The following is a 25149-nucleotide window of genomic DNA, read 5'->3' on the forward strand; positions in this document are numbered from 1 at the left end:
ACGTCCACACTGCGAAATGTTGCGCAATATTGATTGAGAATTGTCTCCTGTCTCCCTTACTGCGATTGTTGCACAATATTGACAAGGATTGTCTCCTGTCTCTTAAATGAAACAAAAGTCAGAAGTTCTGCCATCTTGTTGCAAAAAAAGTGTCTATAGGCAAGAAACGTCTCTCAGTTGTCTGAGAGTACACTGAAGTGCCAAAAGTCATGGGATAGCGATATGCACATGCTGTATACACACGGTGGTAGTACCGTGCACACAAGGTATGAAAGGGCAGTGAATTGACGGAGCTGTCGTTTTAACTCAGTACATAACGGAATTCAACGCTGAATGGTAGTAGGAGCTAGGTGCATGGGAAGTTCCATTCACGACGTTCTTATGAAATTCGATCCACAGCGTCAAGCCTGTGCCGAGGGTACCACATTTCAGGCGTCACCTCTCATCAGGGACAACGCCGTGGCCAATGGCCTACACTTAACTAGCGAGAGCGACTGCGTTTGCTTAAGTTGTCAGTGGTAACAGTCGACCAACACTGTGTGAAATAATCAGAGAAATTAATGTATCCGCTATAACAGTGCCGCGAAATTTGACATTAGTGCGCTGTAGCAGCATATGACCGTCGCGAGTGCCTTTGCTAACACCACGTCTGCTCGTGACACTATCTGCTGGATCCTAGACGACTGTAAAACCGTGGCTGGTCAGATGGTAAGAGCTTGTTGGTAAGAGCTGACGGTAGGGTTTTTATTTTTAACATCCTAAGTCGGAAAAGTCTATGAAAGAGTTTTAAAGCATGAGATCACACCCCTAACAGAATAAAATCTCTTGGAAGAACAGTAGAGATTCAGGAATGAAAGATCAAGGATTCAATTAATTTTTGATGTCTGCCTATTAACGGAAAGATACTCGAAGCACAACCGACACCTATGGTTACCCTTTGTGTATATTCGGAAAGCGTTAGATGCTATGAACAAGAAAAACATGTGCGGGACATTGAAGAAAATTGGAACACAGGATGAGATGGTACACAACATAAAGATACAGTAAAGTCGGTAGATATATAGAAGTGGCTGTAAATTTTGGCATGAAATCTGATTCGAGGTAAGGTGGAGCTCTGTCTCCTCTTCTTGTCATTATTGCAATGAACAACGTCCAGAAGAAAGTACACCATACCGTCAGATGTGAAAAAATGGAAACCATCTGATTTGTTGGTGAATGACTGTGACACAACTGTAAAGGATACCTCGGAAGTCAAATAACTGCTAAAGCATACGGTCTCACCTTCAGTCAAGAAACGTGAGCTGATTGTCATTGAAATGTATGGACAACCAATGGGGCGTGAAGTAGTGGAACGGAAACACAAGCAAACGAGGTATCTTATCAAATGTCCTGCCGTCGCTGTCTGTTATACTACCTCTATACACAAGGAAATCACTGACACAATTAAGCGAGGTAACAACTTATACGAATAGGTAAAGACTTAATATGGAACACGAAAGTATCAGTAAAATGTAAGAATGTCGTGTATGACCACTATAACGAGTCCATTTTGGCGTACGGTTGTGAAACGTGGAACATGAGAAGTAAAGACATCAGCAGAATTCAGGTAGCAGAGACAAGGTTCGACGTAGAATGATCAGAAAGACGAGAAAAGAAACAATCTGGAATGAGAAAATTTGAAAATAGGTCCAATATAAAATTACCTCCGAGCGGCTCAAATTGGACGGACATACGCGATCCTTGAATGATAACAGGCTGACAAGGGTAAAAGGCTCAAATGACTCTGAGCTCTATGCGACTTAACTTATGAGGTCATCAGTCGCCTGGAACTTAGAACTAATTAAACCTAACTAACGTAAGGACATCACACACATCCATGCCCAAGGCAGGATTCGAGCCTGCGACCGGAGCGGTCGCTCGGCTACAGACTGTAGCGCCTAGAACCGCACGGCCACTCTGGCCGGCTGCCAAGGGTAGTGAATGATTTGAGATGGAAAGACAGAATACCAAATGGAAGACCAAATTTCAGGTAAAAGGGCGGTGTGGAACGTGACGTAGAGCAGTGAGCACATACATTGGAGAGCACTGGAAAGAGAGATGACTTTACGAGCCATAATTGGTGGAGGGACCTCGTTCCCGTACCTGCTGAAGGAGATGGTAAATTCCTTTAGGATTAAATACCTAGGAGTGAGCGATTGAAATGCCTCCCAGCTGAATGACGACATTAAACCGCTTGTTCTGAAAGAATCTGCCAGCCTGAAGTTCATTTGCAGATTATTAAGGAAGTATTATCATCCGCGGAAGAAATGTTGTATGGAACACTCGTTCCGCCGATCCTCGAGTGTAACTTGTCAGTCTGCGACACCCACAAGGTAGTCTTAATAGAACTACTGGAGCAGCTGACGTAAGGAGCTGGGTGTTACGTCACGAGATCGTATAGCTGGCTCAGACGCAACGTGATCAAGAAACTGCAGAGGCAGACGTGATGGCTACCATCGAAAAATTGCTGAAACGTACGTTCCAAGAAGAGCCAACCAACATACGAATTCCTCCTACATGCATCTAAATGACAATCAGAAGTGTCGAGGTCTTACGGAAGCTTACCGACAGCCGTTCGATCTGTGAGCTGACGGCGAATAGGACAGACAAGGAGATTGGCTTGCGAGGTAAGGAGGCAGACACAGCAAACGCTGCTGGCTGCGGTTACTGCCCGGAGGTACTCGCGCTTAGACGGTAGCGATGGCAGTGCAGCAGGGGTAGAGCGAGGAGGCGTGCCGGCGGCGCAACGTACCAGGCGGGCCGTGGCGAGGCGCCGGCGACGCTGGCCAGCAGGGCGGAGAGAGACGGGCGCCGCGCAGCGCGTCCGGCACACCACTGGCCGCCCCCGCAGCCCCCGCCCCCGCCTCCGCCCCCCGCCTCCCGGGGGCGCCCCTCTGCGCAGGCGCCGCTCGCCGCTCGCCACCCCCGCAGTCGGAGGCGGCCTCGTCCTCCGCCCCCGAGGCGTCGCCGCGATGGACTGCCCTACAGGTATAGTGCATTACGCCATGAGCTGGTAGCTGTCGGCGGGACGTGAGAGAGCGCAATGTGAGTTCGCGCGTGAGGAGCACCGGACAGGTATGCGACGCTGGTGGGTAGGAGGCTGCCGCGCTCCGGGCCCTGAGCCGGGAACTCCTCCTCTGCCACGACACGAACTGCGGCCCAGAGAGTGGCCCGCGGTTCCACTTAGGGAGGTTAACACAGCTCCAGACAAGGGATGTGATGCGAGCCACGCTGTCCCCACCGCGAGATTTCTCGCTCTGCAGCAGAGAGTGGTTCAAAAAATGGCTCTGAGCACTATGGGACTTAACTTATGAGGTCATCAGTCGCCTAGAACCACTTAAACCTAACTAAGCTAAAGACATCACACACATCCGTGCCCGAGACAGGATTCGAACCTGCTACCATAGCGGTCGCGCGGTTCCAGACGGAAGTGCCTAGAACCGCTCGGCCATACCGGCCGGTAGTTGTAGGTCCGCCTTGATGCAAACGTGTATTCCTCTCTCGCTCATTCCATTGCAAGTCAAAGGTGCAATGGGGACTTGTCCAGCATGGTCTCCACTGCAGGAGAGGCTGTGCCGCTAACTCCTCCTGTTACGATCATGCAGGCCGGTTTCTGCACCTTGCCAAGCTCCTTAGCCACCACCTTCTGCTGTGCTTTATTCCTCCATACTGTAGGCAATAAAATTATCATAGGCCTTATTACAGTGATGTACCGGGTGATCAACAAGTCAGTATAAATTTGAAAACTGAATAAATAACGGAATAATGTAGATAGAGAGGTACAAATTGACACACATGCTTGGAATGACATGGGGTTTTATTGGAACCAAAAAAATACAAACGTTCAAAAATTATCCGACAGATGGCGCTTCATCTGATCAGAATAGCAATAATTAGCATAACAAAGTACGGCAAAGCAAAGATGACGTTTTTTACTGCAAGTGCTCAATATGTCCACCATCATTCCTCAACAATAGCTGTAGTCGAGGAATAATGTTGTGAACAGCACTGTAAAGCATGTCCGGAGTTATTGTGATACATTGGCGTTGGATGTTGTCTTTCAGCATCCCTAGATATGTAGGTTGATCACGATACACTTGCGACGTCAGGTAACCCCAAAGCCCATAATCGCACGGACTGAGCTCTCGGGACCTGGGAGGCCAAGCATGACGAAAGTGGCGGCTAAGCACACGATCATCACCAAATGACGATCGCAAGTGATCTTCCACGCGTCTAGAAATACTTTTTTTGTTCTGACAGAACCTTATGTCATTGCAAGCATCTGTGTCAATTTTTACCACCTGGTACATCCAGTACAAACTCCTGGGCCTTAGACCCCAGTTTTTATCACAGACTCTTCTAGTACACATACAAGAACTATTCGCCTTTCCAACATATGTTCTGTGTGTGAGGCCTCCGTGATAGTTTCACTGGTAGAGTTCAGTCCAAAAGCTTGAGTTTCCAGTATGTGTACTAGAAATGCTTCCCCGTGGACAGTACTACAACAGTTTTTTCAGACATATCCTTAGGTCCTGCTCCCAGCATCAGTTTTGCACAATGCTCATAGCTCATTCTGCCATTATTCTAATGGTTCTAGCAATTTTGTATTGACTAAATCGTCAGTGTATCTTTCCAAAAGCACCCTCTAAGTTGTAATTAAACGAGTTCATTCACAACTAGGCTCCACAGTAGCGAAGGCAAACCCACTCCATAGAGACACCGTCTGATGGTACTGTCACCGTTTTCTCATTTGTAGGCGTTTGCAGGAACTGATACAATACGAGGGTTCACTCCCAAGGCGACAGTGAGACAGCATTAAAGTAACATACATTTCTGGCCAAGAGTTGTAAGTGATTCTTCCTCGGCAGGCCTGGTAGCAGCCGTGCTGCGTCCGGCCCGCGTTATCGCACTGAGTCGGACGCAGCTGCCCATCGCTGAATCTGCAGTCATAGTCGTCCTGTTTGCCTGCGGTCAGTTCCACAGCATCGTGGGTGGCAGAGTGGCAGCCACAGCTGAGAGTCAATGTGGAAGCCTCGCCGCTCCCAGAAATCTGCATACGCTGATGGCGATTAGGCGGAGCCGCAGCAGCCGCACGGAGGACAGCCTGTGGGGCCGTCGCAAGACGGTACCCAGGCGGCACCAGGTGCTCCCTGCCCAAGTCGGGCAGCTTGCAGCCGGAAGTATCAGTTCTTCACCCACAGCAGACCTGCCTGGCCCTTATCTTCATTCAGTCACCATTGTGACCAGCAGGAATGGCAGCTGATAGCGTTGAAGACCCCTCCGACCCCATCCCCCCCTGTAATATTATTGGATTTCAGCTACTTTGCATGTGAGATATTTGGCATTAAAGAAAAGGACAGCCAACGAGCTGTAGTTCGTAAAGATGCTAAGCATCACAGCACGAGAGTAAAGAGATTTTTTTTTTTTGTGCGCCTATACCAAGACGCACGTCCAGCGTTTAAATACTCTAAATAAACACTATGACCAGCTGGGCGCAGATATTTAAAACCATTGCCGCAGCGCTGGATAGCAAGAAGCTGCGAAACAGAAGAAAGGACAATCTATCTTTTGTTAAGAAATATTCTAGAGACTTCATTGTACTTTGTATTTTTGGTAGTCGACATGTTAAGAAGTAGTACATAGCATTGCTACAAGTTATATTTTCATTTTGTGTAAAAACTATGTGAAACGACGAACAAAGATTTCGGTAACTCGCGTGTGAATACAATGTACTTACGCACAAGCAAGGACATTTAATTTTAAGAAAGAACGGACTGACAGAGCAGCGATTATTCGACTGCGCAATCCACAAAAGAAATATTAGATGTAAGTCGTATTTATTGTGTATTTGTCAATGTTTATAAGTTTAATGCCAATTTGTTCAAAATATATTAATATTTTACGATGCAGTAATTTTCTTCTTATTCTTTTCTTTCACTAACCAAAAATGATGTTCAAATTGTATATGAGCTTTGTTACAGGTTCGCTCTTTATCGCGGTGTCTCGATTGTATTTGGGAAACCACCAATGTGTTCAACTTCCGATATGTTAATCATTCTGTTACGAAATGCCACTAATTTGCTTTCATTTCCATTTTTATATTCAAATAGGTCCCTTAGGTATTTTCATCGAAGATTCTGATTACGTGAAGGCAATCCGGATCAAAAGGTCAATTACGAAAACCCTTTCGCATAATCAGTCCGTACGTCTCCTGAACACAATCGAGAACCGACGCTTCGGTGATCAATTATTAATCTCTCTCTTTTTAAGCCGTACTAAAACACAGGCCACACAGGATAGCCGGAAGTACGCAATCTAGCGTTAAGCTGCATTTTGTCAGTAAATATTACCAGCCAACAGTTACAGCATCACTATTATTATTTACCACTATTTATTATACAGAACAAGCAAGTTCCTAACGCCGCCCCCCTCCCCCCTCAGCCAGATGGCTGCAGACCCATATAATCAGACTGCTAATTGGAAGCGACTGCGGCTGGCAACACATTGCTGTATTTCTACAGGTCGTATTCCAGCCAACAGTGCTGGCCTTCTGTCGGTACCAGCGATGCAGACGGAATGACCAGACTCTGGGATCTGACTGGAAGCAAGGGGAGGGCTATATATTGGTCGATGAATATGCTCCAGTTTTTCGAGCCTTTTAGCGTTATCTACTGGACTAGTGAATAGTTTCAGAGTGATCTTTTATGGACGGTTTTCGGTCTGAAACGTGTTCTTAGGTGGTGCGCTACCCCATGAACAGACAATCGTTATGCCTCCTTTGCCATGATGTCGTGGGACTGAAAAATGTGTTCCTGTTGTTCTCTTTCACGTACACTGTGGCAAGATGCTCCTTGTTTGCTTGTGTTTCGGCAACTTCGAAGTGTTTACACAAACACTGTGTATGGGGCAGCCGAACTATGCCTGGACACCGTTTGAGACACCTCAAAAATTTTATTCTTTGTTCTAATACTATTCTGTTGTGCAATATGCAAAATGGTAAATGTCACTGTTCTGGCGTGAGACTGGAATGTGGCAGGCAGGCTACAAACACCAAGCACCGACCGCCATCCGCAGCAACTTCGTGCAGAATTTTGTCACCTGTGCCGAGCTCAGCTGCTCGTAAGTGGTACGATTCAGCAACCTGACGGAAGCGGCCGTGTTTCACTGAAGTGACACACTAATGACTAAGTTCACAAACAGTGTGACCGTCAGTGCACAGCAGTTGGGTGGGGCAAAGGCACATCCTGAATTTGGTCATTACAAATACCAGTAGCCCGCTTAGAAAATACTACATTCACCTAGTGAGAAAGTGCTCCACGCTTACGAGAGCGAACGTGGCTAGAGTTCTCTTTCTGATGCAAGCACACGGACTGTACATGAGCTGACTTTCCATGAGCAAAGCAAATCGTTTTTCGCTAAGGGCAATGTTGCCTTTTATGGGTATAAAACCACCAGGAAAACGATTGCACAGCAGACACACGCTTTGACACGTTTTTAGTCTGGCCGTTAGCCCAAGGCGGTCGGTCGCATGACCCTACCTGTTTGTCACTTTGTGTTACACTGCAAATGGGAGCTTCCTCGAAGTTTTCCACGGCACGGTCGCATGAGTCCTCATGTCCAATAGTTCACTTGTTTAAAAGTAGGGTCAGAATGTTTAAGAATTTAAATTCTTCGTTTGACGGTATTTGTGTTCTGTCGTTAAAACTACAAAAACGCATGGTTTTTCACCAGACGCGTTTCGCTTTATTGAGGTAAAGCATCATCAGTGTTCTATAAATAAGTTATTTATATTTTTATTTGCTTTACGATCGAAAAATATTGTTAAAGCAAATCAAAATGTTAATATTTTAATTATAGACCACTGATGATGCTTTACCTCAATAAAGCGAAACGCATCTGGTGAAAAAAAACACGCATTTTTTAGTTGCAACGACATAAGAAAGCTACCCTTAAGAAGTTTAAGAGTTCGTTCACGAATTCTACTGTCTGGCGCATTGTACGTAATTGCATCACGAATGCTTCGCTATATTACTGTCAACACGTATTTGTACTCTGTCGTCTCAAAGCCTGAAGTTCAGTGATCCACTGACGGTGTGTCTGTTCTGGTTTATTCGCACTCGAAAGAACTTGTAACGAGCTGTGGTAAGCAGTACCTGATCATCGTAATAGTGATGGTGGAAACTAAATCTTCAAAAAGTAACAACTCCGGCCTAGTAGTCCGGAATAGCTTCTGAACGAGGTGGTATATTCCTGTGCTCCCACTGACAAGAAGTAAGGAAGTTTCACAGTACCTCGCACTTGATGTCTATCACAATGGGCGTCGAACTGACGGTGGCACTCGTTCCGAACCTCTTGTTGTTCATAGAAAGCACGGAACGGCGGAATGCGTGGACTTGGCTGGCTGTTGTGGCGGAGTTGACGCAGCAGCGTTTTGCGCATTAATGAGCTTCTGGACGGCAATCATCAACTGCGACGTTTGGTGGTTCCGAAACTGGAGAAACTGAATTATATCAAAGCCAACAAACAGCAGCCGGAGGTGCGTAGGCGCAGGTAGTGCAGGGGGCGGCTTAGCGACTGTTTTAATGAGGGGCCGCCGCAACAAATTATAGGTAGGTCCGAGGCAAAAGAAAAAACAATTAGTAGCAGTGCACCTCTGAAGCAAATGAGAGAAATACCTGCGACAGAGAGGCACAGAATGAAGTCCCGTAATCCTCGTCCCCAGATGAGCAAGGAAGAAGAGAAGTTGCGATCGCTGGTGACAGGAATCCAAAATAATCTGTACAAAACACTTTCCAATTAGGACACCTTATTTCTACAAAGAAGAGAACCATTACTTATCCTTTTGCAGTTGTTGCCTCCTACTTACGAGTGCTTTAGTTTCTATTACTATTCTCAGAATGCAGGCTAAGTATCGTCTTCCTAATACTCAGTGCTGATGCTCTCGAAGGCTGCTAACGAACAGGGCCGACCAGCGATGGGCGGCTGGTACAGTCAGCGTTGACGGGCGCACTGAACTCACTCTTCCTGGAGGTGTGACTCTGCCCGCTCTTTCCACTGGCGCCTTCTTGATGCCGTTTCGCGGCCCTGCGCTGGTCGGTGTCTAGTCGATGCTTAAGAATTGCATACCTCAAATGCCTGTGTGTCAGTCCCTACTACCTTAGCTGGACACACCGTAGGATTCCCTTGATCTCAACCTTGTCTGTAGGTCTTCCAAGGACATCCGTTTCACGAGACTGTCAGTACTTCATTGATTCGTACCCATGCCCTCTTTCCTGTTGCGTCCCATTTCACTGGGTAAGGATGTACAAAATAATATTGATACTGGGCATTCAAACCTACTGCTGGACAACTTACTGACACATGCAAACTTGGACCACACAATTTGGCTTCGACTGCTGACATGCGACAAAACAGTGCCAAATTGTCTTTAGTTGGTTCTGTTACATACTTCAACTCCGTTATAAAGTCCTTTGTGCACTCTGCCTAGGAACGTCTGTGGCGCCAGCAGTGCGGAACTCAGTTACCTATGCACGGCATGGCTAACAGCTTCCTGAAACGTAGTTGCTTCTAACATTGCATCATTTATACTGTCCCTCTAAACCCATATCAGCTGTTCATCCATCTACTGTGTTCAGGAGTTTCTGTGCCATTTCAAGATCACTATTTAGTCTGCCTGGTGCTCTGTGTATATTACATCAGCTCTGCTGATAACTCTAGTACCATCCTCGCAATGTTTGCACAGCTTGCTCCCTATTCATCAGTTGAGTGTTACGCCATTCTGCCTTGGCCTTAGTAGCGTCAGCTAACCCTTGCGCTTGCCCCACCGTGTTGTTCAAATTTTGAATATCCTTGTTCTCCGTTGTCCTGAAAACTGTTTTCAACAGTTTCCTGCCTGCATTTACCAATCCTATACTTATTCCGAACTAGTGCCATAAGTACCAGGTCCTTCACCCTCTTCAACTGCTCCCTCAGTTTCCTAGAAGAGAGTTGTAATCTGTAAGTATTATTCCTGAATATTCACCAGATCTCCCTTTTTTGCTCTTTTTCCTGCAACTCCATACATGTGCCTTGCAACTTTGTTTCTCATTTTCCGCATACTGAAAGTCAGTCTATGTGTCCATTTGTTAATAACACGTCCGGTTCTAAAAAGCCACGATCGCTTCAGTATCGTTTACTAGATGACCGGTTTCAACACTCTGGAGGTGCCATAATCGGACCTGAAACTTGGATTAACATTTATAAAACCACATGGACATCATGGCACATGGCACATGATCGTGGCTTTTCAATTATTTTAAGAACAGATTGATCGTCCCACGACACACCATGTGTTCACTCCAAAACATCTGGTTCTCTTGAGAACACCAGTCCAGGTTGAAGAAGCTGGTTCTGCAATCGACCCACTCCTACCCTCTTCATTAGGTGTAGGATCAGCAAGATTACCAAATTCTTCCTGGCTGCCCGTGTTGGCACGCCTCCCGAGAGAAAGAAATTTAGCGTTACTTTGCCTTCCTCAGTAGAAAAACTCGAGTTGCATGAAAAAAACACTGCCAAGTGAAAGACTACGTATATAGGCACCACACGGATCTTTGCTAGGCACGTGGATTTCTCTCCCTCACAAGGAAACAAATTCAGAAACTACACAAAATTCACACAAGACCAATACCAGAATGTTCCAAATTATACTTTGCATACGCGACAGGACACTGCGTTATAAGCTGGCTGCCTTGTTCAAGACGGTGTGTACCACTTGCAGACACGTGGGCAGCATGCTGTGTCCACGACGGACCATTATCTAAGCGCTACAGTCTGGTGGTGGTGGTGGTTAGTGTTTAACGTCCCGTCGACAACGAGGTCATTAGAGACGGAGCGCAAGCTCGGGTTAGGGAAGGATTGGGAAGGAAATCGGCCGTGCCCTTTCAAAGGAACCATCCCGGCATTTGCCTGAAACGATTTAGGGAAATCACGGAAAACCTAAATCAGGATGGCTGGAGACGGGATTGAACCGTCGTCCTCCCGAATGCGAGTCCAGTGTGCTAACCGCTGCGCCACCTCGCTCGGTGCAGTCTGGTACCGCGCGACCGCTACGGTCGCAGGTTAAGTCCCAGAGTGCTCAGAGCCATTTGAAACATTTTTAACCATTATCAATCCCGTAATTAATGCTACCTTTAATAACCCCTGACCACCGTTAAACACTCACCAATCATGATGTTCTGACCATTACTACCTCCATTCAGAAACAGCGTGGACGCGTGTCGCGGACTTAAGCCACAAATAAAGTGCCGAGAACTCGTCCAAAAATTAACGAAAAACATTCTAGATCGCTTCCTATTATCGTTCCTGAATGTTCTCTACCATGGACGGACACCAAAAACATGTATTTTTCATAGATACTGTGCCACCGCAGGAATGGGGCAAACTGGTGTCCAGACCCCATTATGAGGAAAACCACTTCACAATTTACCGCCACAGCACAAAATTAGGTTTGCCAAGAAATATCATCACCACTCTCGTAAATACCATTATTTAAAACTGTGGAGCTCATCCTACAAGGCGTAGGACTCATGGTCAGCACTAGTACAGAGGCAGTTGCAGCTGCCACTCTCTCATCATGTTATTCCGCCAAAATAATAATAATAATTACACCGCCGTTTGACCCTCCACTCACAAAAATCAAATGTAAATAACAAATGGCGAGCACTATCCACAATGATGTAACTCATTTTTTAAGTTCTTACCAATACCAACCGTAGCTCAGTTACACCACGCCTCTTCAGCTCCACGCCGCTGCTAACAGTGCAGAAATAAGGCTGTTGTCACTCATTCAAACCGCTGGTCTCCCACTGACTGAAGGCCAACCTGCGCCCTCTACTCTCGTCTGACCTGATCTTTCTATAGCCCCCTAAGACAAACTCTGTGCTATGCTTTGGTAAGCGTACTGCTTTCTGACTGTCTTTGGGTTAGTCCTTCACCTATGTACATCGCATTACGTTCTCACATCATGACCTCATACACACTAGGAGGGGCGTAGAACGAAGAGAGAGTGTGACAGATAGGAATACTCACCGAAACAAAACACTGTGGCGCATATTCCCATGTCCATTGTCCAAAGTTTTTGATTACCAGAGAAAAAACGCTCTTACCATATCATAGAGTATTTTTAAACATTACTTGTTTTGCCTTGTGATCTCATTTATACATCGACATTAGTTGTGAAGCGTGCTAGCAGTACTGTTTCAAGGTTAACACAAATGCTAGTTGCAGTAACAAGTCTTCAATGAATGTAAGACGGGAGGAAGACATAGCTCTTCAGCTGTACCAACTGGGATATGCAGCGAAGTGGAAAGGCGTTTGGTTTCAGACACTTCATCTCCATATAAAAAGGCCAAGTGTACAAGTACAATTGGAAATCACGCCAATGTACGGATTTCTCGATTTGGTTTGTTAATGCCACCATCGTGGCTTTTGCATCCCGCCTGGAAGGTGTGCATGGGTCTGCTCCTGAAATCTGACAAAGAGGCCGAATGAAAGGAAGCGAGTAGGAGCAGGTGAGGTAAAGCACGTCGGTACTGCAAGTAAAGTAAAAGAGGATTTTACTGGTGCATAAATGAATACGTAACTTTGTACAGGTGAGCGCGTAGGTGTGCAGCCAAAGTTCACATAAGAAAGTCTCAATAGCAAGCTAAGCTAGAGCGATGATTCTACAGTATGAATTATAACGTTTGTGACTGTTACACTAATTGGGATCATCACACTAGGTGGGATTTTAGGCAGGGTTCCTTGCAATCTATTGGTCAAAGGAAACACAGGAACGAATTAAGCAAGAGACAGCAGTGTGAAAAGATTTGGAAGTGTCAGGACAGAGGAGTTCTGTGAAGTTCTTCGACATTTAACCGGGAAAGAATAAGTTCCTAGATGTAGCTTGTAGCGTTAGTGAAATCATCAGATTCTGCCATATGAAGCTACTGGTGAGATATCAACGAGTTCTGCTGGGTATATGGGGCGACGATGTTGAAGGCTTCAGCAACATGTTGAGCGAATTAGTATTCGAATTTGTCAAGAGTGAACCACGTGAGAGGAGAACAGAACAAAAGAATAACAACAGGCACGAAAACTTTAACTGACCACCGTGATGGACAATGATGGGAAGAATAGTGGGAGCAGACCAGTAGGAGGGGCCATTCCATTCAATCTTTACCAAACAAATAGAACAGCAGGGAATTGCTATCAGCCAAGTAATGAGTCAGAGTTCTCAACAAATTGGCTATAGGTAGACAAGAATAGGCAACGGATGGAGATTGTCAAAATCAGACACCTGAATCCATGGGCTGGTAATCATGAGGATCGTCCATCACAACAATGACTGGTGAAAGATGTGGCAATAGCTGTATGAACACCCATAGAAGAAATCAAATTGAGCCAAGCTAATATAATAGATCAATAGGAAACCTTACCACAGAAGGAGAAGGAAGATGCTCAAATTGAGGTACCAAATGAAAGCCGTAGTGTTGCGGAAGGTAGGCAAATCAGAGAACATGATGAGGGGCAGTCTTTAATTACTTGCATGCTAGGGTGCATAGCAGAGGGGGTGGCAAGCCATCAATAAAATGAAATGCATCGTCAGGATGTGAAGGAAGAAGATGATGATAGTGACTGGAAGTCCATTCCGGACGAAGAAGCTGAAGAATAGGAAGGACCAATGTGGGTTCATTTGTACGAAGCAGAATAAAGGGTTGTCCAGGATATGGGAGACAAGCGAAAAGATAAAAAATAAATTTAAATACAACCAGTAGGTAAGTATTGCCTGTATATACGTGAGAACAACCGGAATAGGGTGGTATTAATTTTGGGAACTAGTTTGTCGTGTACTATCGGCATATTTTTGTTTGCTACGTCGAAATTCACTGTTAGATAATAAACATAAGCACAGATGTCTTTGTAATAGTGTTAACTGTTTGTTAGTTTCATTTCTCTGTACAAATACTTTGTACTGTCATTATATTACTTATGTAGACGACTATGTGTATATGCTGTTTGCACAAACACATGGTGTCGATACTTAAGAAGGCTGATGAGAATGACGGAAGTGATATTGGATTTGTTGTGACATAAGGGTGGGAACATGGATTGTAAAAGGGATATACGCGTTACGCGGATTCCACAATGGAAAGGCGAGTGGAGTGTTAAGACGCCCCAGCTGTGACGGCTATACGTGACGTGGGGGGAGGTTCTGGTGCTAAAGGTACCGTCAGTCCTGCACATTCAAAGGTTTGTGGCTGGTCGTAGATGGCAGGAAAAGTGGAATAATTTAGTGTAGAGTTGTTAATATTTAAGAATCTTGAAACCGTTTACAACTGGAAACATTTTTGTGAATTGATGAGATTTGCTTGGGGGACACTACCGGTTTTGCACCATTACTGATGCATCATTACGTCATGCACTGTTAGTTAAAATGCAGTTCTTTTAAAACAGGATTTTATGAAAAGGGGAATTTTTTTTATAAAGATTATTAAAAGTATTTGTAAGACGTGCGTTAACCGAAAACCTGTAAAAAAAATTTAAGGGCAATTACACACATGATTCGTCGTCAAACAGTCTGGAAGCTATGGTGTCCCATAGTTTAGTTGCAAATCGACAATGTTGCCTTCTCTATGTACAAACTAATTTTTTTTTTGAGTTATCAATCTACTGACTGATTTTATGCGGCCCACCACAAATTCCCCACCTTTTCATCTCAGAGTATATTCTAGTCACTGCCTACCGCTACATTTTTCACCGTCTACGACTCCCACTATTAGCATGAAAGTTATTTCTGGAGTCTTAACACACTGTCCTTCTTCTTGTCAGTGTTTTCTACATTTCTTTCCTCACCGTTTCTGTCGAGAACCTCCTCATGCCCTGCCTTATCAGTCCATCTAATTCTCAATATTACGCTGTATTATCTAATCTGAGATGCTTCGACTCTCTTCCTTTTTGAATTTTCCCAGACTCTGTTTTCCACTTTCGTCTGTGCTGTGCTCGAAACATTCATTTCAAGAAATTTTTCCTCAATCTAAGTCCTATGTTTGAAAGTAGAACACTTCTCTTGGCCAAGAATGCCCTTTTGGGCAGCGCCAGTCAGATCTTTATGTCCTCCTTTCTTCGTACGTCACAGGTTATTTTGCTGCCTAGGTAGCAAAGTTCTTTAACATCATTTACTTTGTGGTCACCAATTCTGATATGAAGTTTCTTGGTATTCTCATTTCTGCTGCTTCTCCTTACTTTCGTCTTTCTTCAGTTTACTCTCAATCGACATTCTGTATTCATTAAACTATTCAGTCCATTCAACAGTTCCTGTATTCTTCTTCACCTTCACTGAGGATAACAACGTCATCAGCGGTTTGAACTATTGTTATCCTTTCATCCTGAATTTTGGTTCCACCCTTCAGTCTTTCTCTTATTCCCGTCATTGCGTCATAGATTTATAGATTAAAAAACAGGGGCGAAAGACTACATCCCTGCCTCCCAACTTTTGTGATTAGAGTATTTCGTTCTTGATCTCCCAACCGTATTGTTAACCCTCTTGGTTCTTTTACATGTTATATATTACCCGACATAAGCTATAGCTGCCCGCCTCCACAGGTCTGTGGTGTGCCAGCATGATAGCTGAGCACGCTCGGTCACAGGGCTGGTTGCCTTGTGTAGTAAAAAACTGAATGAAGGAACCAACAACGAACTTGAACGGATGTCATGTGACGTCCACCCAGACCAAATGCCACAAACAAAAAGAAGAGAGGAAAAAAGTGCATTGAATGTATTCGCAAATGTGAATAATGATAATCATTAGCTGTAGAATGGAATGACGACAATGAAAATTTTTGCCGGAGCGAGACTCGAACCCGGATTTCCATCTTACCGCGAGCTGTCGCCTTACCATGTGGCTATCCGTGCACGACTCACAGCCAGACCCAACCTTTCATATGTCGTTAACCATGTGTCTACGACCTCTACAGCTGATGGCTGTCATTATTCGCAATTGCGTAAACATTTAATGTACTTCATAACGGCTGTAGCCACTGCAGTGCCTAGATGCACGCAGTCATGTCCAAAGGAATTTTGCATCGTAATCAGAATAACACAAGCACTGCAATATCGTAGAAAAGAAAAAGTGGTCAGCACGGCGGAATTACATGTAAGGCGCACAGACGCGGTTCCTAGCTGGATCAGAGATTTTATCCGCTCGGGGACTCGATATTGTGAAGTCTTCTTTCATCTTTTCATCCTCAGGGACACGCAGTTCCTAGAAGTGGCGCCAACTAAAAAGACTTACACCAGGTTGCCTGGCTCCCCGCATGTGGGTCTCCCTTCCTAGCCACATGCATTATTACGTTAACAGAATCTTACGTCGGTTCTTGGTAGAAGTTTGCAACCTGGTGCTTTTCGTTTATTACATGTATTATTATTATTATTATCTCCCTACAACTTACCCTATTTTTCTCAGAAATTCGAATGTCTTGCACCATTTTACATTGTACAAAGCTTTTTGCAAGTCGTGTCTTGATTCTTTTCAGTCTTGCTTCCGTTATCAATTGCAAAGCCAGAACTGCCTCTCTGGTCCCTTTAGCTGTCCTTAGATCAAACTGGTGTCGTCTAAGAGAGCCTCAGTTTTCTTTTCCATTCTTCTTTATATTATTCTTCTCAGAAACTAGACTGTATGAGCCGATAAGCTGACTGTACAATAGCTTGCACTTTTCGGCTCTTGTAGTCTTCGGAATTGTGTGATGGCGTTTTTCCGAAAGTCTGATAGTATATTGCCAGTCTCATACACAATAAACACCAACGTGAATAGTTGTTTTGTTGCCTCTTCCCCAAATGATTTCACAAATCCCCACGGAATGTCGGCTATCCCTTCTGGGTTACCTGATGTCATGTCTTCCATAACTCTTTTAAATTTTGTTTCTAACAATAGATCACCTATGTCTTCCCTATCGGCCAATTTATCTTCTTTTATCACGTTATCAGACAAGTCGTCTCTCTCATAGAGGCCTTCAATGTACTCTTTTCACCTATCCGTTCTCTCTTCTGCATTTAAAAGTAGAATACTCATTACAGTCTTAATGTTACCGCCCTTGCTTTTAATTTCACCTGCAGTCATTTCGCCTTAGCTTTGATACACTTCCTGTCTATTTCGTTCCTAAGTAACTTGTATTTCTGCATTCCCTGACTTTCCTCAACATTTTCTTCCTTCTTTTGTCGATCAACTGATGTAACTCCTTTATTACCCATGGTTTCCTCGCAGTCACCTTCCTGGTACCCATGTTTCTCTTTCCATCTTCTGTGATTGCTCCTTTGTGCACTGAGTCTTCCTAACAAGTTTCTTAAACTTCAGTGTACCCTTCATCATTTCTAAATTGTGATGTGAATCTATATCTGCTCCTGGGTACGTCTTACAATCTATTATCTGACTTCGGAGTCACTTCCTCACCATGGTGTCATCTGACTGAAACCTTCCCGTATATCCCGGCCTTTTCCAAGTACACGTCCTCCTCCTGTGATTCTTGAACACAGTATTCGCTTTTATTAGCTTAAATTTATTGCCGAACTCAGTGTTTCTCCTCCCTCATTCCTACCACTTCTTGCACTCCTTGCCATACAACCGCATTCCAGTGCCTCATGACTATTAGATTCTCATCTCCCTTTGCGTAATGAACAATCTGTTGAACATGCTCATATATTTACTTTCTCTCCATCTTCTGTTTGCGACGCACAGTGGAGTATTTGTACTGAAATCCTGGCCACAATTATCCAGTTTTAATAGTTTAAATCACTCACATTCCTTTTTAAGCTAGTTATAACAAAAATTACCCTTAATTACTTCATTTCCTGGGAAGACTCGGTGTGCATTTGTTAGTATGTATGGCTGCCTGCCTTTGTGTGTGCCGCTACAATCCACAATTACTGTTCTTCTAGCGTCATAATTTCAACTTAGACTTATGAGATACCATTAATTTACTGTGCAGCTCTAAGTATTGATACAACGACACGAGTATATCAATTAGTGTTGCACAATGCCACGTCAAGTTCATGAATATTTTATAAGTTGTTGATTCTCCATAATTTCTCGGAGTAAATTTTAAAAAATTCTCCCAAACTAATAATATTATCATAAGGGTATTATCTTTAGTTTTTGCGTAAACATGTATTGACCTTAATATACTAGTGCGTGTATCGGCTTCTGCCAAAGTTGCTTCTAGATCAGTTCCTGATCTTGTTTAGTAATAAGGTCACGATATTTTAGAAGAGAGCGTATGAAGATTGCTTTTAGGCACCTTTGTAGCAGTGTAGTACCCATAGTCTCAGAGTAGCTACTGCAAATTTTTAAAACTCACTTCAATTTAAAATTTTGCGTATGGCTCCTGGTTTGTAGATTAATAAGTATGAATGGGATATTAGTAACTAATTTTCCATAAAAAAATTAAAAGTACAAAATTATTTTACTAGTTACCATTTCAAATGCAGAAAGAAAATATTGCTTGTTTCCTTGAAAAGGTTTAAAAACTTTAAAAAAACATAGAAATGGATAAAACTTTAATCAATTGTGGAAATCAGTAAACGTTTCAATACATTTAGATTTCAAGTCAGTAGTTTCTTCACAACTCAGCTATTCGCACTCATCTTCAAATTCACCTTCGTGGCCACTTTATTCTTGAATTTTTTCTGAACAACCAATATCGGACGTCTCTGGAAGAAGAAGTTCCAATGTATCGCTGCCATAAAGGATACTTATTTTTATTTTTATTTTCCCTAGCTGCTTTCATAGGATCGCTTCTAAGAAGAAACCTGCACCAGACATCTCTGTTGCAAATCTCTTTGTTGGCCTTTCTGGAGAAATTTCTGCGATAAAGTCTAAAATGTTTGTGTTTGGTCTCAGCTGCTTCTGACAATTGACCAATTGGTACAATAGCTTCTTTAATTATAGGCAACCCATATATCCAAACTTTATACATTGTTGGAGTTATGGAGTGCCAACTGTAAAGTTCCACATACAGGCTTGATGCTTCATAAGCTTATGCTTGAAACATTTCTGCATCAATATGATGCCCACTGCAAACTGCTTCCAATATTACTTTCAACCTTTTAATCAATCTTATATCAACTCCATTTATTTATGAAGCACTGCCAGAGAAAAAGCGTCTGGCCGTATTCCCGCTATTTGTATTTCCAAATCCCAGCACTGGAACGCCAACAAGTAGTCCTATTTCTTCCCTGAACATTCTTTGCATTTTTTCCTTTGTCTCATCTACAATTCGTTTTTCTTCATCACTCGTTGCCTGCCGTCTCCGAATTGAGATTTTGTGTGATAGATGCAGTACTGACTGAAAGAGTAGAATACGTGTGTGCAGAACTGACAGACCAAACTTCAGTGTGTAAGGTTCTTAGAAACGCTTTTCTCTAATTCACTGAAATCTTTTGACGAAAGACCACAGATATAACATATCATTGTTATTGCCCTGCTTCTATCAGCATTCCGCACTTTTCCATCAACCATTGTCAGCAAAATTGTGTGTTTAATTCTTACAACTTCTCCAGCAGTTGGCACTTCTGGTTCATTTAACACGTTGATTGGCTTCTCAATGTACTGAACCTCCACCTTTGCAATGTCAGATGTTTCATGTACGAAACGGTTGCGTATTGGCCGACAGAATTTTGTGGAGTATGGGTTTGAGTTTTGCCATATGGTTCTCTTAGTTTCATTAATGTTAGCAACTACTTTAAGAGATACACATGAGCTCTGAAAAATATTTGCATCACAGTCACTGATGTTCTGAAATTTCTGCTTATACTGTGATTGCTGAGAGCCATCGCAACCCCATTTCGATATTAGTTCGAAACTGTCATTTGCTTCTAAATTTAAGCCTTGTATGACTTCCTCTAAATACTTGAACAATCTCAATACAGTATGATCTGATAATCCTTGCAATTTAATTTCAGCTAAAGTTTCAGTGACGTTAACTGAGTCTTCTGTTGGATAACATTGTGTTTTTCTGACCAACGAGTAGCAATGGTATATAGCTTTGTTTGCACTCTGTATTATTTGATACTGCTTCTTGGTTAGTTCTGCATTAATAAAAATGACCAGTGTTTCTTCAGGGGTAAATTCGGTTGTCTTCTTTTCTTCAGACATTGACATCTTTTTCTTCAGTTTTGTCGCCCTTGTTGGAGTCTCAGTAATTTTTTTAATCGTGTGAGCCATGTCAGGGTTTCCAGCAGCTTTCTGACTCATATTGGCAGCGAATGTCAACTCTTCATGACAACAAGATTGCCTTAGATCCTCAGTTTTGCTCCGCAACGTTCTTTCACTTGATTTGCTGACATATTCTTGTGGCCTTCCTGATGATATGAAAAAATACGTCAGTACCTTCACACTAACTGCTAACCAATCATGATTCTTCTCTAAGAATCTCTTCCCTTCGTTCTTTGCTAAGATCCATCTTCCCTTAAATTCAAATTTGAAATGACTCAGCGAACTTTTTAACGAGATTCTCTCAGAATTTGGGCATCTTGTTACTTCAGCGACTCTATTTTCCATTTTCTTCAACTTCTAATCGACTAATCTAGCACACGGTAGCTTAATCATTTCATACAGAGCTCCTTTAGTAAATTCTTTATCCACATGATGTGGTTGAAATTTGAAAAGAACATGACCTGAAATTAGGTAGTAAATTTATATATTTTATCCAACGTAGGTAGTGCCTAAAAATTAAAACATTTTAATAAAAGCACTGTAAATTTTAAAACGAAAAGAGCTACTATTGATTTTCCAGTTAGAGAACATCTTGAAACACATTTTTATCCTTTTGTATCCTATACCTAAAATGAATGGACTGTGAAACGAAACCCGAAATCATATTACCGGAAATGAAACTTACAATTGTCATTCCACAACATGAAAAGAATAGAAACAACACGATACAACATGAACGTGATAATAACAATAAGGAAACTGCAAATTACCGAAGTTCACACTCACAATTAACAGGTAAAACATCCACAACAAGATTGCCAGTCCGTGACAGCTACAACAGTGAAGACAACAGTCATGTAATGGCGGCTGAGAATAAAACGTTTTGGCTTGTATCCTCTAGATGGCAGCAATGAGGATTGTTCTGTACACCAGCAACTTCATTATATCCCTTATCTTAGAGTTTTTATAATTTCTTTCATGTAGATTGTTTCATGGTTGTGTGAAATACTTTATTTTCTACTTCTTCCCTTACATAATTGATAATTAACAGTTAACAAGTCTACTAAATGTATATTATTGATGTTTTGAAGGCTAAACTGAGACATTAAAGTTACATATTTAATTTTAAGGGCGTTTCAATTCATAAACCCATAAACGCCTTAATTTCTCGAGAAACCCCTCATAAACAGTATATTATTTAAAAAATCATATAAATTCGTAGGGGATATCGGAGACTTTTATTTTTTCACCTGTCTCTCAAGACTATACCAGTCATGACTACATTTCGAAATTGGCTGGGCAGTGCTCGGCATATGTTCAAAGTTGCTATAGAAAGTAACACACGAAATAAAAAATAGTTTAGTAAAACTTCAATTGTTGATATTAGGAAATAAATTTAAATAACTGGAGTAATCCATATTTTAAATACAAACTAGTACAATTACTTAAAATTTAGTACTGTTTCAGCTTCAATCAATCTTTTAGTGTGGTCACAAAAAATTAGATTGAAGCTAATAACGTAATGGATAAATGCGCCAACCGCCAGGAAAAGCACTATTACAACTGAAGCTAGGACCTTCCAGAAACGCTTCAGGCCCCTGATAATTTGGTTTTTAGCCCACTAGTTCGTCAGCTAACAGAAAATATATTTGTTAGAATTGTTGGGAAAATTTCAACTTTTCGGATTTTGGCCAGGATATCGTGTCTAATACTCCATTGGGCGACGTCGGCGTGTATACCTGAACTATTGTTGTCGGTTTGCTGCCGATTCTGATGAGAATAACCCTGTCACTAAATTGTTCACAATAACTCACTCTCTGAGCTACCTTCCTATTCATAAAGAATCCTACTCCTGTTGTACCATTTTCTGCTGCTGTTGATATTACCCTATACTCATCTGACACAAATCCTTGTCTTATTTCCACTTCTCTTCTCTGACTCCCGCCTCCACCCTATATATAGATTGAGCCTTAGCATTTCTCTTTTTAGTTTTGCTAGCTTCCCTACTACTTTAAAACTTCTGACATTCCACTCCCCGACTGGTAGAACTTTATCGTTTCCTTAGTTACTCGATCTTTCTGTCATGCTCAGCTCCTCCTTGACTGTCCCCTCCTGGATTTCCGAATGGGTGATTAGTCAGAAAACTTTTGCCAATGGAGAGATCACCATAACACTTTTCCAAGCCTCATGTCCTGTGGGCACTCATCATCTGTCTTACATGCAGTGGCTTCCGTTGCCTCCAGCATCCTCATGCCGTTTATCATTGCTGATTGTTACGCTTTTTAGGGGCAGTTTCTCACCCCAAGGGCGCCGGCCGGAGTGGCCGAGCGGTTCTAGGAGGTACAGTCTGGAACCGCTCAACCGCTACGGTCACCCCAAGGGCAAAAGAGTGCCCTGAACCTGTGTCCGCTCCTCTGCTCTCTGTGACAAGGCCGTTGGCGAAATGAGAGTGATTTATTATGCCGGAAGTCTTCGGCGGGCACTGCTGATGACTTTCATTCCAAATTTAAGCAGGGGTCAGGTTTCTAACTCGGACGGAGGACGTTTTGATTACTAGACGCCGGCCGCTGTGGCCGAGCGGTCTTAGGCGGTGCTGATACGATTTCAGGTTCGAATCCTGCCTCTGGCATGAATGTGTGTGATGTCCTTAGGTCAGTTAGGTTTAATTAGGCGACAGATGACCTCAGATAAGTCCCATAGTGCTCAGAGCCATTTGAACCATTTTATTACTAGATCTTAGATGCCAAAAATAGTTAGCGTAGTCAACGCCATTGAAACATTTGGATGAGGGGTTTTCATGCCGAGAACGTCAGGACTACTTATATTGGGTAATGATGTTTGTATTTAGGGTGTTCGGCCTAGAATACCTGCACCCGTACTAGGATGAAGTTCGGACATTTAGCCCTGCATTTTTGTTTAAGGAGCACAGAAGGTGGAGGAAGATGGCGATCACGAGGATTAAACTGATGAAAAGTCTGAGAAACGTCATATCTACTGCGCGAAACAACACGCCACCTGGGATATTTTACTACATGACTTCCGGGACATGCTGAACTAGTTGCCATACGGTGTCACGAAAATAGCACCGATAACAGTTCTCGAGAACAGGCAACCCACAGACCTCATCCGTGAAGCTGTAAATTTTCCCCCTTGAACGCGAGAGAAACACCGACGAGCTGTTGACCTTTCACTCAGAAGATTGCGTGAGTCAGGAGCGAAACGGAAATAGAGTTGGGATAGAAAAGCACGCGAGAGAGAGTACCGATTTGGAAAACAATTGCTCTTTAGAAGTTTCTGTGTATCTAATAGAAGCAGCTTTGCCACCAAGTCTATCCCATCTATTATGGACCTGTCCGTGTCTGGAGAATCGCTCACTTGAATGCTCTTGAGATAGAGATCTTGAAATCAAGAAAATCTCTTGGCATCCATCATGTCTGTCATGTCAAACCATTCGTATAATAACTGTACATAGTAGATTTAGGAAAGGAAGGAGCACGATCGACCTGATATTTTCTATCCGTCAACTGATGGAAAAAAGTTGGGAGTATAACAAAAGGGTGATAATGGTTTTTATAGACATAGAAAAGGCATATGACTCAGTTGACAGGGAAAGACTTTGGGAAGAACTGAAGAAGATAGATATAGAAGATGGATACATTAATGTTAAAAAGGCAATGTACAGAGGCCACATTTGTAGAATTAGAACACCACTGGGAAACTCTGAATACTTCGAAATAAGACAAGGACTTAAGCAAGGAAGTATTCTATCTCCTGCGCTTTTTGATGTTGTGATGGAGGGAATGAATAGGGCAGTTAAAGATATAGTAAAAGAAAAAGACAAAAAGATGATTTTTGCAGATGATATGGTAATATGGGGTGATAAAGAGGTAGATGTACAGTTACAGCTTGATGCGTGGAAGGAAATAATGAAAAGGTATGGATTAAAAATAAATAAAGATAAGAGTGAATTAATGGTATTTGGAAGAGAGAAAGGAGTCAACGGAATTATTACCTTGAATGGAGAACCCCTCAAAGTGGTAGAAAGTTTCACTTATTTAGGGAGTGAAATATCTGGGGATGAAAGAATAACTAACGAAATTAATAGGAGGTTACAGAAGGGAGGCAATTTCTACCAAACAATAAAACATCTGATTTGGAATAATGAAGTTTCAGAAAGAGCAAAACTCCTTATGTATAAGAATTATTACATCCCTATTGTCACCTATGGTGGAGAAACATGGACAATGGCAGAAAAAGGACTGGAGCAGACTGCAAGCAGGGGAAATGAAATTTCTCAGAGCAGTTAAGGGAAAAACAAAAATGAACAGAGTAAGGAATGTAGAGATTAGAAAGGACCTCAAACAAGAAAGTATGAGAGAACAAATTGAAAGAAAGAGATTAAGATGGTATGGGCATGTTAAGAGGATGCCTGGGCAGAGACTCCCCAAAATTATGGAAGAACTAAAGATGGATGGGAAAAGACCTAGAGGGCGCCCAAGAACACGGTGGAAAATGGGAGTGAGAATACCTGTTGAAATGAGAGGTGTGAGCTGGCAGCAAGTGGAGGAAGAAAAGTGGTGGGAGGACCGAGCCAAATGGAGAGGACTCGTCAGCACCCAGATCCGGCAGTAGTTGGAGCGGGATTCGGATATAGTAGATTTATACACTCCTGGAAATGGAAAAAAGAACACATTGACACCGGTGTGTCAGACCCACCATACTTGCTCCGGACACTGCGAGAGGGCAATGATCACACGCACGGCACAGTGGACACACCAGGAACCGCGGTGTTGGCCGTCGAATGGCGCTAGCTGCGCAGCATTTGTGCACCGCCGCCGTCAGTGTCAGCCAGTTTGCCGTGGCATACGGAGCTCCATCGCAGTCTT

General features: G+C 43.0%; 1 protein-coding gene across 1 annotated transcript in view; it reads left to right on the forward strand.

Annotated features, from left to right (window-relative positions):
* The first annotated feature begins 2097 nt into the window (after positions 1-2097).
* Positions 2098-25149, forward strand: part of LOC126272709 (uncharacterized) — a 61551-nt gene continuing 38499 nt past the window's right edge. Inside the window, exons 1-2 of the mRNA XM_049975744.1 lie at positions 2098-2157; positions 2761-3027. Coding sequence (XP_049831701.1) covers positions 2098-2157; positions 2761-3027 — 327 coding nt within the window. The remainder of the gene's footprint in view (positions 2158-2760; positions 3028-25149) is intronic.

Source organism: Schistocerca gregaria, chromosome 5 (assembly GCF_023897955.1).
Source record: "Schistocerca gregaria isolate iqSchGreg1 chromosome 5, iqSchGreg1.2, whole genome shotgun sequence".
NCBI lineage: Eukaryota > Metazoa > Arthropoda > Insecta > Orthoptera > Acrididae > Schistocerca > Schistocerca gregaria.